Source organism: Haliotis cracherodii, unplaced genomic scaffold, assembly GCF_022045235.1.
Source record: "Haliotis cracherodii isolate W230 unplaced genomic scaffold, xgHalCrac1.p SCAF_6, whole genome shotgun sequence".
NCBI classification, from domain to species: domain Eukaryota; kingdom Metazoa; phylum Mollusca; class Gastropoda; order Lepetellida; family Haliotidae; genus Haliotis; species Haliotis cracherodii.
In genome coordinates, this window is record NW_027266319.1 from 44027537 (window position 1) to 44044336 (window position 16800).

The 16800-nt window shown below is 38.0% G+C and overlaps 1 protein-coding gene across 4 annotated transcripts in view; it reads left to right on the plus strand.

Annotated features, from left to right (window-relative positions):
- LOC139445690 (ras-related protein Rab-7L1-like) overlaps nucleotides 1-16800 on the plus strand; it is a 164146-nt gene that overhangs the window by 87468 nt on the left and 59878 nt on the right. For 3 of the 4 annotated variants that reach the window (XM_071226881.1, XM_071226880.1, XM_071226879.1), the window contains exon 3: nucleotides 6989-7060. The exons of the other annotated variant lie outside the window; for it this stretch is intronic. In XM_071226881.1, the coding sequence (XP_071082982.1) occupies nucleotides 6989-7060 (72 nt within the window). The remainder of the gene's footprint in view (nucleotides 1-6988; nucleotides 7061-16800) is intronic. 4 annotated transcript variants of the gene reach the window in all.

Here is a 16800-nt window from a genome sequence, read left to right on the forward strand (position 1 = left end):
GATGTATCCTCACATTGAAAACTTCAAAAACTGACCCTTTCCGACTAGGAGTGGCCATCTCCCTGTTTACCACAAACAAGCCAGCTTGTCCGGTTCGAAGCCTCTCACAACTGATCCTCATAAGACGCAAGTGTGGGGCTCAGGCCCACGATCCCCTCTTCGTGGACAGCTGTTTCCATGCTATTACGAGGACTTCATTTCTAAGATGGCTCAACATTATCATGTGTCGGATAGGCTTGAGCTCCAAATCTTATTCAGGACATTCATTCAGGATTGGCGCAGCACAAGTGAGAATGGAGGACCATCTCATCAAAACCCTGGGAAGGTGGAGTTCAGACTGCTTCACCAGGTACATTCGAACCCCGGAAGATACCTTGAGACAAGCACAGATCTCCTTATATAATGTATAATGTTTAACCAACAGAGTGCAATCTGCATAGTAACTTACCCCATCGTATGTGACGTTCAGGCTCGTGACTCCAGTGCAGTGTGACTTGTGCTATTTATGATGCAATCTGTGACTCCGTGGTGCGCAACTCAATCGTATTGTATCTCGTACAATGTGACATAAACTGTACTCTTGTGTAATAGTGGTGCTGGAGGAACTACAGACTCAGATAGTAGCCATGCCATGCACGTGACTACTGCCACATACTGTGCCGTGTCCAAATGTGCATTCTGACTTTGACACTTGGTTTTAACTGTGATTCGATGCTATCATGGAACTTCGCAAGGAGCCAGTGACTGTGGTTACAATGTACTCAGTGTGAAGACTCCTGTCCTGGTTCACATGTACTGCCATAATTATGTCAAGGATGCCATACCATTGTCGTTTAGTAGCCAACGGGGGTACCAAGTGTACTTAGGGGTAACATGCATCACTGCCACTAGAATGTTGGTAACTTTCACATTTTTACGTTTTTTCTCCTTACATCTTACATATCTATCCCTACTATTCATTGGGGGCTCTTGGTTGCCAACCTCCTATGGGTCTTCAGCTCATTCAGTGCTTTTAATCGCCAGTACGGAAGCACAAAATGAGCTGACTAGCCCCCAATTCATAAGGCGGCAGGACACTATCTACATGGGCTTCCCGATCTTACACCAGGAACCGTCCATAGGGATGTCCGGGTCCACAACCCCAGGGCAACTAATCCCACCATTAGGTCCTCGCCTTCCTAACCACGGGTCCACGACCTACAGGTTACTTCCCTAGCCTTCTAACCACGGGTCCACGACCTACAGGTTATCCTTCACATCTAACATACCCAGGGTTGGCGACCCTCCGGCAACCGAAGTAGCCCCTTCAATTCTCCAAAGATGTTGTAAATAAACATATTTTTACCTACTTCATGTTTTGTTGTTTCTGCACAAAATCACTGTTATCTATACTCAACAACAAAAGTTCCTCTGACACCAATATTTAAGTGTATTTTTCAAACAAGTAAAGTTTGATTTCAATATTGTAGTACATGTATGGAATCAAGTCACAAAAACGCAACTGCTACAGAAAAGCATGCATTCCATGCAGAAGTTGACTTTTATGCAAGCCCCATGCATTTCACTACCCAAGAATGGGTATAAAAATATGTGCGTTAACAGGATTCCATATGCATTGTTTAGCATCGTGGTTACAACAACCACTCAGAAAAACACCAAAATTACGCAATTATACAACATTACGAAATGCCACGCCTGTCCCAAAATGAGTGTCTGTGAGCCATTGGTATGCTTGAAGCAGGATCGAGTCAACATGATGTAAGACAATTTAATGTCCACAGAAACACCATTTGGTGTTTATGACAACATTGGCAACAGACGAATGCAGTCAGAGACCATCCTCGGAGTGGCAGGCCATGAGTAACCAATAATCGACAAGACAATTGGATTCGAACAACACACCTACGAAATCGATTCCAACCAGCAACAGTGACTGCAAGAAGCATCCCTGGCCTTCGATGAATATCTTCACAAACCGTACGTTGTCGCCTCAGATGTGCAGGGATTGTCGCCAGACGTCCCATTTTGACAGGAAACCACTGTCAAGCACATCTACAGTGGTGCAGACAGCGTCTACGCTGGACAGCCATGCAGTGGGGACAAGTTCTATTCACTCAAAGTCGTTTTCACCTCAGCCACAGCGATGGACGGATTCGTGTGTACCGACATCGAGGTGAACGTTACATCAATCATTGTGTCATGGAAGTAGATCGGTTCGGGGGCGGCAGCGTTATGGTATGGGGTGGGATTACAGCAAGACAGAGGACCCGTCTGATAGTGGTAGAGAGAAATCTCAATGGACAGTGCTACCGCAATGAGATCATCGGCCCTGGTGTTCTACCGTTTTTGCATCGTCATGGCCCGGGCATTACCTTTCAACATGACAACGCCTGGCCTCATATTGCTCAACTTGTTCAGTATTCTCTTCAACAAAACAATGTGAATGTCATCCCCTGGCCGGCTCACTCCCCTGATCTCTCACCAATCGAGCACATGTGGGATGAGATGGATCGGCGCCTTCGATCTCAACCACATGTTCCACAGACACTCCAGGAACTTCGAAACATGCTCCAGCAGATATGGACAGATATCCCACAGGACTTTGTGTGACGCCTGGTCCATTCCATGATCTGTTGCTTGCATCGCAACCAGAGGTGGACACACATGCTATTGATTTGTAAATTGACATTTTGGCATGTTCATGTTTTTTTATGAAATAACGCATTTTCTGAAGTCAGTATGGCAAATTAAACCATTTGAACACTTACAGGAGTCTTTTATCTGTTGCGAACCGAAATTGTTTCAGATTTGGTAAAAAACATTACTTTGCATTAAATCTTATTCAATGTCACAGGAACTTTTGTTGTTCAGTACAGTACAGTGGATTTGTCAAAAGTAAGTGTTTATGTAAGTGTGAATATTATCCTACCCTATTTTTATCCCAGGGATGAAATTCTCTAGTGTCAGGATGATTCTCCCTATTGAATTTGAACCCATACCAGTGTGGCACTAAGGTAGGATACTATAACCCAGAGTAAAACTTTCCTTGGGATAATATTTAGGTAGGATATAATCCTTGCTTATGTTTACATGTGTAGGTTTACTAATGCAGATGGAACACACCAATATCTGGGCGTGAAGTGCCTATGTAAAAAACAACATACTTTGTTGAAAGGATTAACCAAACATTTGTTGATTTCTTGCTCATTGTTTTCTAACTAAATGGATTTTTTAAAGAACCATGGACATCAAGAAAAGAGTTGTCACCTGTACTATCTCAGCTCACCACCTATGAGACTTGACATCTGTGCGAAACATGTGCAACGAACTCATGTGATCAGTTGAGAAACGTACACGAATTATAATATCCAGAAATGCTATATATATTTAGAAATATTAGCTTGTTAAAAAGACATGTGACATCGAACAAGTTTCTTTGTTTAGCTGCAGATGTATGTGATATCTTCCTTTATCCTAAATTCTCCCTGATGGATGCAAATCTCCTTGATACCAAAGGCTTAATGCCCCTGACACCCTCTGACTATTTTATCACATGTATGCATCACCGAAAGTACAATGCCGATGGAGCTGAAACTTTGCATGAATGATGCCAGCTATATCATCTCGAAAACATTCTCACAGAATTCTGATCTGATTTTGAAACATGTCAGCCATTATTTCTATATAATCCATTTGAGCTCAATTTTGTATTCCCCTTATCATGCAATGGTCAGACAATGGTAGTGCATATGAAAACAGGCCCGAAGATTTTTAGCCTAAATCTAAAAACAGATAGTATTGGTTCTCAGGCACCATAGCATCATCACAAAGTCCGTCGTTTTTAGCTCACCGGGTCCGAAGAGTCGTCCGTCGACCATACGTCGTCAATTTATTCAAACGACTTCCTCTTCTGAACCACTAATTGGAAATTAACGAAATTTGAATGGAAGCATCCCTAGGTGTTGGGGATTCAAAATTATACATATGATGGGGCTGACCCCCCAAGGGGCTGAGGGGTGGGGCCAAATAGGGGTAATTTGGCTGTATTGCTTTAAGCGACCTCTTCTCTGAAACTAAGAGATAGATATCAAGCATATTTGGTTGGAAGCATTCTCAGAGGGTGAGGATTCAAACTGGAGAAATGGAGGGGCTGAAACCCACCCCCAACCAAAAGGGCTGAGGGGCTGGGCTAAGAAGGTAATTTCGTAATATTGCTTTAAACGACTTCTTCTCTGGAACTAGGAGATGCACATCAACCATGTTTGGTTGGAAGTATTTTCAGGTTGTTGGAATTCACAATTGTACAAATGGAGGGGCGCACACCCACCCCACCACCCACCACCCCCAACCCCCAACCCAAGGGGCTGAGGGGCGGGGCCAAAAAGAGTTTATAACTTGGACACAGTTAAGATCCCCACCATATAACCATATGTACAATTCAAGTATAATGAGAGGAATGCACATATGCTATGAGGACTGGCCCTTCTGTTCATCTGTCAGCACTCCTAAAGGAGTAAGAACCTTGACCATAACTTGCAAACCGATATTATCCCCACCCTATAATAAACAGATACATTGTATACATTTATTTGTTATGAAGAGAATAATACATTTATGCCAATAGGATTCACCTTTGGGTCCAGCCTTGCCTCTGGAAACTTAGATCCTGGATCATACGGAAACGGTTCAAGTCTTTATGCTATATTTGTATCTAGGGAAATAAACGTTCATGCTGTCAGATTTGCTATCCACCTATTTTAAATGGTGACAGACTCAAAATTATGAAATATTTGCAGTATTATATACACGTACATTGCAAATGTATATTTTGTCATGATTGCTAAATATCCAGGTGAGCGATAATCCTTTATATTCACACAACCTCAGCAGTGAAATGCTACAATACTTAAAATCAATCAGTTCCAATATAGTGTGCAGTTCCTTCCCCTTACATGTGCACTGCTTTACTGCTCAGCTCATGTTACGTGTTATGGTCATGGTGGCAATAGTTTGTGTGCTTGTTTTGTCATTTGCAAATTTGATTAATGAAAACATGAAATTTACAATAAAACATCACTGGATTACAGACACTATGATTGCCTGTGGTTTGTGAGGTTTATTGCTTATCGAAGCAGGGTGAGAACCCAAACACGTGGCCTGCTTGTAGACCATGTTGCATGTGAACACCAAAAACCTAACTCTGCCCTTGCTAACACTAAAAAGGAGGAGTGAATACCACTAAAAATAAACTTGTTACGGTGTAACAGAACATGCATACTTCAGTATGGATTTGTTGACATGCCTCTTTCTGTATTGTGTGATCACGATAACAATTTTGCATTCTGAAAAATAATCAAAGCTCATTGTTTTATGTATTATGCACACACTTGTAGACCAACGGTAGTCAAATACTGTATTCCAGTATTTTGCTCATCAAGGAATACATTTATGTAGGCATGTAGGGAGACCCTTTCCTCAGGTTGATTGTTAATTTGGTTACATACTAGTTCGAACAACAAAAAAAGAAAAGAAAAGGCCACCCTTCCACGCTATATTTTCAAAAGCCATGGCCTGAGGAGCAATTCTTTTATTTTTTTACCCCCTACAATTTATTCAAATTTATCTGCCTCTGTCTTTTCTATGCATTAATGTGAGCTGCTTGTAACATTTAGATAATTGTTTAATGTAGCCCAATAATACAGCCTCTAAACATTGCCTACTTCCTAATGTGAGCTTATACTTGAGAACATGTTTGATTTAAGGATTCACAACTATCTTAATTTCAAAATGTAACGCCAGGAAATGTTGTTTGTTTGATGCGCTATACTGTATATACATCATCATCATCATCATGTTTGTTTGAAGTGAGGTGAGGTGAAATGGGGTTTAACATCACATCTAATTCATTCCAAACACAACTAAAAAAAATCATAAACTTCAGGTATTTGGTTCTGGTGTATAGATCTCCAAAGGAATCTAAAGTGAGAATGATCTCCTTCAGAGATTTCAATCTGGAGACACATCTCAGCGATATCACAAATGATCACAACTGGGTTCTTCCTGCAGTGAAGTAAAATCTCAGAGAAATAATTTGTCACTTAGGATCATGATGAACTGTTTCATGCAAGGACAGACCATTACATTTTTCTGATGCGTCAAAGACTATTCTAACTTTCATTGTAGTTCCATCTGGTGAAGTGGTCAAGTGAGGTGAAATGGGGTTTAATGTTGTGTCCAAGATTATTGATTATTTGTGTGTGTGTGCATGCGTGAGTGCGTCAGTTTGTACTTGTCATGACTAAAGCTGATTTTATAGTGCTGGCCCACTGAGAAATCATGCCAGAGTTAAACATAAATACCCCACTCTAGGCGGACCAGTCCAGGCAGGGTAACAACAAGTACCATCTTTTAAAACGTCTTTTGGTATGATGCATCCGAGGATCAAACCTTCATCTCACCGGGCAGATGCTCTACCACTAGTCCACGGAAGCGGTCTGTTTGTTTGATGTGCTATAGTGTATATACATCATCATCATGTTCATTGGCACGAAAATGATTAACTTAACTTTGGATGTCAACTTCGGATGAAATTGTTTGGCAGCATTTGGCCTTGCCTGTGCAAGAGGGCATGCTTGTAGTCTGGCACAGACTACTATTTGAGCCCATGATAATTCTTTTTGTTGGCAGTTTCTGTTGTGATACATTAAATATATGTGACGTCTTAGAGAAGAACAATAACCACAAACTTGTCCTGCTAGGAGTCAGTCACTTGTAACAAGTCCCGGTAAACAGGACTAAGTCATAGATTTCCATTTTTGATAACTCATATGGCCTGGGACTTCTCTTTAAGATCTTCAACAAGTAGTGACTGTTGCAAAATCACTGTGTAGTCACATAATTATTTGGTCAGTGTGAAGATGGTCAAAAGTAACACACATACACAATAACTGCTTCATCATACTGATCTCCATATTTTTTTCTATTACAGTTGACTTTGCCTTGAAGGTAATAAAGTGGTCAGATAATAGGACAATCAAACTACAACTTTGGGATATAGCAGGTACTGTATTAACAGTTTGATAAAACAACCTATATTCTCTCGTGTCCATGAAATGTGATGTACAACAGAGGCACACGGAATGATATACTAAATGGAAACAGAGATGTTTAATGCTATTAACAATCACATATATCCTTGCGTACTATGTTTTTGAGCCCCAAAGAAGTATTTCTAATTGCATGTTTAATAACAATCACAATAAATTAAAATTAAGTAGTACCTTTGAGAGCATTTATTTCTGTCAACACCTGGATGGTCAAATGACCATGTCTTGTCAATTTTATGGTGATAATGCATCGCCGAGCAGGACGAGTCATTCGGGCGCCATCTTGTTACCATCACATGATTTTGAGCCCCTCCATTACAGTCAAGTGAAAAATAGATGCACAACATGATCAGTCACATGACATCACACACAGGAAGTTTTACAAACGGCAGCCGGTACATCATCAGCGCAAATGATTGTTCTGATGCAAAATTATCATCAGATCAAGTTAGATTAAAAGCTGCATTAGTGAAAAAGTAAGTTTTGAGGTATGTTTTTACAAACTAAATATTTCGTACCACTTACCGGTATTGAATATCTTAGTTTTCAAAATAACATCAATGGCAAGAGTCGAATACTTTGATGTGTTCAGTTGATTATGTCATTAAGCATGTGGACACATATTGTTTAGGGGCTCGAAAACATGTTACGTGGGATATACATTGTCCTCCACAAAGTTTTTAAAAAATTGGATTATGGAATGGGTACTGCCCATTCATTCTTTTGCCCGTCCCATTTTGTTTCTGAAGCATAACTTTCAAATTGTTTATTACATTATTACCGAACTTACATACCTCACATGCTAAATTTGTGTCTTTTGGCAATTATGGAATTCTAAAAAACAAATAGTTTTCCCATTCCATTGACAAGACAACAAATCAACATTTGGGTAGGTTTTTGTTTCTGGAGCATAATTCAAAGACCATTCAATATTTCTTGATCAAACTTTGGATTGATATCAATCTACATGTGAACTGGTGTCTTTTGCTAATTTTGAATTTGTGGTGTTTGAAATTTTCCATAAAAACAAATTAGACAATTGAAATACAGTAAGTGAAGGTCCAATTCCATAGCATAAACACATGAACTATGTGTTGCACATGTTTTGTTTAACTGGCAAAGCAGCCGACTCATAGTTTTCAAAAGGAGCCCTGGTCTCTGACAATTCACCAGGATGGGTTGTTGCCTTTGTTATTGTTTCCCCCTCCCCTGTGGATATCTGGATCTTATCCCAAAAATCTTGACTAGTTCACGACAGTAATCAACTGAACAGTAAGCGCATTTGTCGCTCTTATTGATAGTACAAGGGCATATTGTCACATGGATCAACAAAATGAAATACAGTTTTTGTTTTCGAAATAATAAGGAAATGTAGGTATCGTTGGGCAACAAAGTTTTGATAGGTCACAAGCTTGGGTTTTTGCGATTGTGTATTTTGACTTTTAACACAAACTGAATATTTCGCCTGAGCATTGCTAATTTTATCGTGTGTATATGTTACAGTCAATGTGAAAAATGACACATTGAAATTTTCATTTAGACAATTGATTTAACACCTAAATATTCAGTTATTTTACAAACTGATTCCAAACACCGAGTGATGAAAACAAAAGTCAAAGTTCATTTGTATATTTTGGGGCTCTTAATCCTTGCATAATTGGTCTATTGTGATGTTTTTAAGCTCTTTTGAACTTCTTAATTTTTTTTAGTCAATCTGTTAAATAAATGGACAGATTTTTTCTGTCAGTTGTGAAATCACATTTTACACATTGACTGTAACATATACACCCCTACAAACGAAAAGGATTCACAAAACAACGACTCAGTGTTGTCTATCTTGCATCGAAGAACTTATCAGCGATAACGTAAGGAAAAAGTGTGATTCTGTTCAATTCCACAGCAGAATGAATGAAAACAAAATGCAAATATGGTTATTACAATGGACCAAAGTTATATGTTATTCCTTGGGGGCTCTCGGTTGCTCGTTCTTACAAAACTCCCGACCTCATTTTGGGTTTCTCTCCCCCCCCCCCCCCCTCATAGGGAGCAGCCACATTCACACTATGGGATAGTCCGGGTCGCTGTGAGACCCAAGGCCCAGTAGATCCAAAGGATGACCGTTTCGCCATGACCCCTAGGACATCAAACCCTCGCTGTGGCTCTCTCTTCCTAATTATCATTCTCGTTAGCAGGAACCGAGTCAGCCCCCATTTTTCCAAATTATTAATAAATTAGTATTTTTATGATACTACTTGTTTTGTTATCGTTGAATAAAATGTTAATTTAATATTATTGTTTGTGCAGCGATATTATGTCCTTCCATCATTACATTATCATACCCAATTTTCATGTTTAGCATCCATGGATATTTTAAATTTTATTCCTTGTCACATATACCTCGCCTATTTCAATTAAATCATTCATTTTAAATTTCTACTCAATATCTACTTCATCAATTTAACCTCACCTTTCATCATAATATTTAGTCATCTTCTCATTATGTATCTCTTCCTAAAGACTTTTAATATTCATTCATCTTAATTCCCTCCATCAACCTCATTGCTCGTCATTCGTATCGTATCCAACTTCTGGTTTTTAACCAGTCAGTTTCGTATTCTCCTACTGAGACATTCCTACTCATAACTTATGTCTTTTAGTTTTAACATATTACCACTTTTTCTTGTACATCTAAATAAGGCTGTTCCATTGTTTTATTAGCAATGATTTCTATTATAATAAATATCATTTCCCAGCATCCTTCTGTTTACATAACCAGTGCATGCGCAGGTATCCTTCCCTTAACCAGATGTACAAGGAAACTTGTTCTATGCCACGTGTCTTTGTAGCTGTCTTATATTTAAAGGGGCACTGATCTAAAGCAATTCCCCGGGACTGGTTGTTGCCTTTGTTATTGTTTTTTCCCAGTGAGAACCCGGATGAAGAGCAGAAATCTAGACTAGTTCGCGACCTCTGCTGCGCCATTCGTAAGCGCATTAGTCACTTTTATGGGTAGTAATAAGGGCGTATGGTCACATTGATCAACAAAATAAAATACAGTTTTCGAGATAATAAGGAAATGTATGTATCTTTGTGGGTAGCATCGGTAATGATGAAGAAATTTTGATATGTCACTTGCTTGGTAATTTTGCGGTTTTCGTTTACACTATTTTGACTTGCAACACAAAGTAAATATTTCACCTGAGCATTGCTTTTTTTATAGTGTGTATATCTTTTTACTGTCATCATTTTCAAATTTATTAAACGCCTAAATATTCAGTTATTTTACAAAGTGACTGAAAAACATTTCCATCTGTATTATTATGATAGCGAATTCCAAACATTTTGATGTTTAATGTCATCACCAAGAGACTGAAAATGTTACGTTGAAAAGTACATTTCTATGTTGTTTGGCTTCTCATCCTACATAATAATCTGTTGTGATGTTTTTAGGCCCGTTGGATCGTCTCAATCAATTTTAGTCAATCTGGACAGATTTTTCAGTCAAAATGCCTGAAATATTTACACATTTTATGAATTGCCTGAGAGAATCACATTTTACAAATTGACGGTAATATATACACGCTTACAAAGGAAAAGACTTGTGAAAGAATTTCCCAAACAAGATGTAGAGGAACAAGAACGAATCGGTTCAATGCTACAGCAAATGAAGGAAAACAAAATGCAAATACCATAATTACAACCTACCAAATTTATGTGTATAAATTTTAGGCAGCTTCCTTGTTCGAGGAATGTATCCATGAATATCCACACAAAGGACCAATATCCTACTCGTCTGCAGCTGTACAAAGAAACTTATTCGATGTCACGTGTCTCAGTAACAATCAAATATTTTAAAAGATATATGTCGTTTCGGGATAATTATAACCCGTGTTCGTTTCTCAACTGATCACTTAGATTGTTTCAGGTGTTTCACATAGGTGTCAAGTCTCAAGGGTCGGCTGAGAAAGCCCACGTGACAACTATTTTCATAACGTCCACAGTTCCTAAAAAATTCATTGAGTGATAGAAAACAATGAGCAATCAATCAACGTATTATCAGTTAACCCTTTGAACAAAGTATGTTGTTTTTACATCGGCACTTCACGCCATGATATGAGTATTCCCTTTGTTTTAGTAAACCTAGACATGTAAACACTGACTTTTGACATATCCACTGTGCAAGATAACAGTGATTAAACAATCAACATATTTTCTGTTAATCCTTTGATGACTAGGAACGATCCGTTGATTTACCCAAAAAGTAAATAAACTGATCATTCACCTCTTGCTGGGCTGCCACGTGCATATTACATAACACACATTTCACCTCACTTCAAACCTGTATTTAGATTGAATAATTACCCCAGACACAATAAATGCCAAATGGGAACCTTTGTCAGGTAATCTAAGTGGTGCTACCACTAATTATACCCGTAATAAATTCATTAACTGAGCATCAAGTGAATGACGACAAATACACAAGTGTAGGGTTATACCGGAAAACGTGGATGACAACAAGGGATTAGTAATCGTATTATCGACGCAATCCGAAATCCGAAAATGCTTTCACTGCATGGATACTTTTTCTAATTATTAAACAACAACCATCAGGTGTATTTCCAAATGACGACATCCGATGAGCTCCGCCGTTCTTTTTGTCTGTTTGTTTAGGCTGAAAAAATTAACTAACATGAGCCCTTTGTCAAAATCTTTATAGATCACAGTTAACCAATCAGTGTTCAAAAATGCGTAAAACAAATATTGCCTCCAGCCTCCAAGTTTATTTAGCTGTCCTTGCAGACGGTAGTCCAGTCTCTGGTCACGCTCAGCTGCGTAGCGTATCATCCGGGTACTCACGGGGAAAAAAACAATAACAAAGGCAACAACCAGTCCGGAGAATTGCGTTAGATCAGTGCCCCTTTAAAAATATATAGCGTTTCAGGATATTATAACTTGTGTTTGTTTCTTAAGTTTGTTTCATAGGTGTCAAGTGTCATTGGTCAGCTGAAATAGCACACAACTATTTTGTTATCTTTGTACATTAATCTTATCTCATTGGCTTTGTCATTATATTGTCATCTTTGTACATTCATCCATCTTGACAAAGAATAAAAGAAGTTGCTATCTATGAAAAGTGTCAAGTATTCGTGTTCTTCCAACTTTTACATGCCTATCAAAGACTTCAGTTTGGTATATATACATGGACATGTTTTGTGTTGTTACTTTATCTAGACTGTTCAACAGATGGGAGAATTTAACAATATTTTTTGATCATTAAAGTAATATACAGGAATATATTTTTTTCCACACTTTGGAGTAAAGTGGACATAAAGGTGAAAAGTGATATTCATCCTCAACAGCTTGGATCTTACACATTTTCCATAACCATTCTGACCTTAGAGATTTTGTAGATCCCACTATTGCACAATTGTTTTACATCGGCTTCCCAGTTATTCTTTCTGTTCATGCCATTTATCGTGATCATATTGTAACATTTCCTAGAGTATCTCAACGAAGTCATTTTAACAAATTTCCGCAAGTACTTTAAGTTTTATCTGTGAATATATAAATAGAGGAAATCTACCACATTTGCCATAAACCATTTCACTAGTGGTGTTGATTTTTACAAGAATTCTCTTACCTGCACACAGGTGAACCTTTTCGATAATAATGAATTGTTTTCATCCCCATACTTCAGCACGTGAATGAAAATTGGATTAATTTTCACATACAAAATCTTAAAGTCTTTGATTGGCATTTAGAAGTTGGTAGAACATGAATACATGACACTTTTAATGGATAACAAAAGTAGGTTTCACATATGGTTACAATGAAAATCAACTTTACCTGGAACAGAAATTGTTGGAGCAACTTAAAGGGGCACCAATCTCTGGCTTCTTTTCGGCTGTCTAACACTGCCCGCTAGGGCTCACTAGCTGCCGTGTGTCAATTTGCTCACTAACACAGCTGAGTGTGACAAGAGCCTGGGCTACCGTCTGCAAGGACAGCTAAATAAACTTGGAGGCAATATTTGTTTTACACATTTTTGAACACTGATTGGTTACCCATGATCTATGAAGATTTAGACAAATAGCCTAAACAAACAGACAAAAAGAACGGTGGAAGCTCAACGGATGTGGCTATTTGGAAATATCCCTGATGGTTATAGTTTGATAAGTAAAAATAATATCCCTGCAGTGAAAGCATTTTCGGATTTTGGATTGCGCTGATAATACCATTGCTATCTCTTGTAGTCATCCATGTTTCCTGGTTTATCATATATAGGTTTCTCGGCAGGATAAAGCCAACGGATAAAAACTATATCCGTTGGGGTCATATGCGGATAGAGATGCAAATATCATAGGTCAAGTAGGGACTACTTTCAGTGTTTATAAACAAACATGGCGTTGCCCTTGTCATTCGGCAATCGAGTCAGAATTAACCATCAGGAATCTGGATAAACTACAGAGATAATTGCTATCATTATCAAAAGAACACTCTAATATACTTAAAATCAGTGTCTAACTGTGACGTAGCTAAGGCATTTTATAAGTTTGGGCAACTTTGGAGATATAAATTTCGAAACAATTTTGCGAGGGCACTAGGCCTAGCCAAGCGGGATCAGTAGCCATATCTGTGCTTGTAGACCTCTATGGCTTGAAACCTTTTCCAGAACAGAAATTAAAATAGTTGGATTTGGCCGAAATATATTTGAATTGTTACCTTGTTTCGTTTTGTTGCTGTGTTTACATCTGATTGCACTATTTAACGTTATGACAGGACAGGCTGACTGTCAACAGCGTCTTAACTTGGCCGTGACGTCTCATAGACTAGGGTTAGAGTAGCTTCCCTTTGACAAAGGGCAGTTACTCTAGCGGACAGACTGACAGATTGCAGTGAAATGCAATTAAAAACAATTGTTGTTTTGCGTATATGTTGCTTCGCCACTGTATAAGAAACAGATTTCAGTTGGAACTATATTGGCTACTGTCCCTGTCTGACTGACACATCACTTACCCTGTGACGTAATAAATATTAATGCGCCCAATCCAGGAAAATGTTTAGGTAATGTTTGTGAGAGAGGGAAAGCAATTTTCAAGCACAGAATTAAAGAATGACATTTTATGATAAAGAGGTTATCATGCTTGTGTGTTTGGGGATGGTAAATATTCTGTATTAGGAATAAACACTATGTATTCCTAATGCAGGATATTTACCATCCCCAAACACACTCGCGTGATAACCTCTATATATCCCTACACCTGTGTATTTATTGTCATTCACTTGAAGCTCAGTTAATGAACTTATTACAGGTATAATTAGTGGTAGCACCACTCAGATTACCTGACAAAGGTTCCCATTTGGCATTTCTTGTGTCTGGGGTAATTATTTAATCTAAATCCAGGTTTGAAGTGAGGTGAAATGTATGTTATGTAATATGCACGTGGCAGCCCAGCAAGAGGAGTGATCAGTTGATTTACTTTTTCGTAAGTCAACAGATTATTCCTCTCCTTCCAAGGATCAACAGAAAATGCGTTGATTGATTTATCACTGTTATCTTGCACAGTGGATTTGTCAAAAGCAAGCATTTACATGTGTAGGTTTACTAAAGCAAACAGAATACACCCATATCTGGGCATGAAGTGCCAATGTAAAAACAACATACTTTGTTCAAAGGATTAGCCGATAATATGTTGATTGACTGTCCATTGTTATCTAACTCTATGGATATTTTTAAGAATCGTGGACATCGTGAACATAATTGTCACATGTGCTTTCTCAGCTGACCAATGAGACTTGACACCTTTGTGAAACATCTGAAACAAACTTAGTGATCAGTTGAGAAATGAACACGGATTTTAATATCCCGAAACGCTATATATATTTTAAAATATTTGATTGTTACAGAGCCACGTGACATAGAATAAGTTTATTTGTACAGCTGCAGACGTATGGGATATTGTTCCTGTATGTGGATATTCACGGATACATTCCTCGAACAAGGAAGCTGCCTAAATTTATACATTTATAACTTAGGTAGGTTGTAATTATGATCTTTGCATTTTGTTTTCATTCATTTGCTGTAGCATTGAACAGAATCATCCTTGTTCCTCTACGTTTTCGTTGGGAAGTTCTTCGATGCGAGGCAGACGTTATTTTCACAAGACTTTTCGTTTGTAGGCTTGTATATGTTACAGTCAATGTGTAAAATGTGATTCACTCAGACAATTTAGGAAATGTCTAAATATTTCAGTAATTTACAAATTGACTGAAACATCAGTCCAGATTGACTAACAATTATTAAGAAGTTCAAAAGGGTTTAAAACATCACAATAGATGAATTATGCTAGGATTAGAACTAGAAGCCAAAACTATAGAAATGTACTATGAATTTCGTTTTCTTTTAATCCTATCATTTTCAGTCACTGAATGATGAAATTAAAACATAAAAATGTTAGGAATTTGTTATCATAATAACATATATGGACTTTGTAAAATAACTGAATATTTAGTCGTTTAATAAATTGTCTGAAATGTGTTGCAAGTCAAAATAATGTAAACGAAAATCTCACAATACCAAGCAAGTGACTTAGCAAAACTGTGTCACCATTACTGATGCTACCTACAAAGATACCTACATTTCCTTATTACTTTCAAGAATAAACTGTAGTTGTATTTGTTGATGAATGTGACCATACGCCCTTATACTATCAATAAAAGCGATAAATGTGCTTTCTGCTATATGATCCGGGTACTCAAGGGGGGGGGGGGAACAATAACAAAGGCAACAACCAGTTCCCTTTAGAAGAGGCTGTTAGTAGAATGGTCCAGGCAAAGTTTTAGACATGCAGGCATGTGTTCTTTTTCTGAACAAGTTGTTTTATAAGACTGAAAGTGCATATTGCTTTCTTATGAAGGTAGCTTGAGGCACGGGACTTTCCTTTTTTAGAAATGTATTTGAGTTCATGGCAAGGTTTATTGTCAGTTGTCTGACAGGTCATCCGTCCATCTTTCCTTTAGCTTCTTCTCCAGACTGAAAATGTGAGATGTGATGGAAATAAAGTAATACAAATGGATTCAGACCTGTCATTCCTCACAAAACAACTTTAACATAAAATAACTTAGATTCTTCTCCTCAGAAACCACATGAAGAGAGCCAAAACGTTTTGAGATATGGGGTGCTAACTGATTAGGATTGTTCACGATTTGGAATTGAGAACTGTAATTATTATTGTGGTTCTTCAACAGAAATTGTTGAAAATGTTCAGGTAATGTCTTATCAGACACAAAAAAGCCTCAGAGGCCTGTTTTTGTAGGATATCTATTTCAATAAATGTATAGATGATAAGGAATTTTCTTTTGAACAGCAAAATCTGCAGATTTGGCCATTGTTGATGATGTTACGAAAACAGTTTCAAAACAATTATACTTTTATGAATGTTTATTACCATAACCATATTCCTACGACTATAACATTAAGATCATTCTGTCCTCTCACAGCCAGTCACTTTACACATGCCTCATTATGACCTACTGATCAGGAATTTCACTAAAATATCTGTAAAAATCCTGCTGAAGACAGGTGTGTTCTAAATCTTGGGGTGCAGGGTTAGTCCAATGGTTGTAACATTCACAATCATTTGCCCAAATTCATTTTCCAAATTGAATAAATGTTTCACCCTTTTGCAAGACA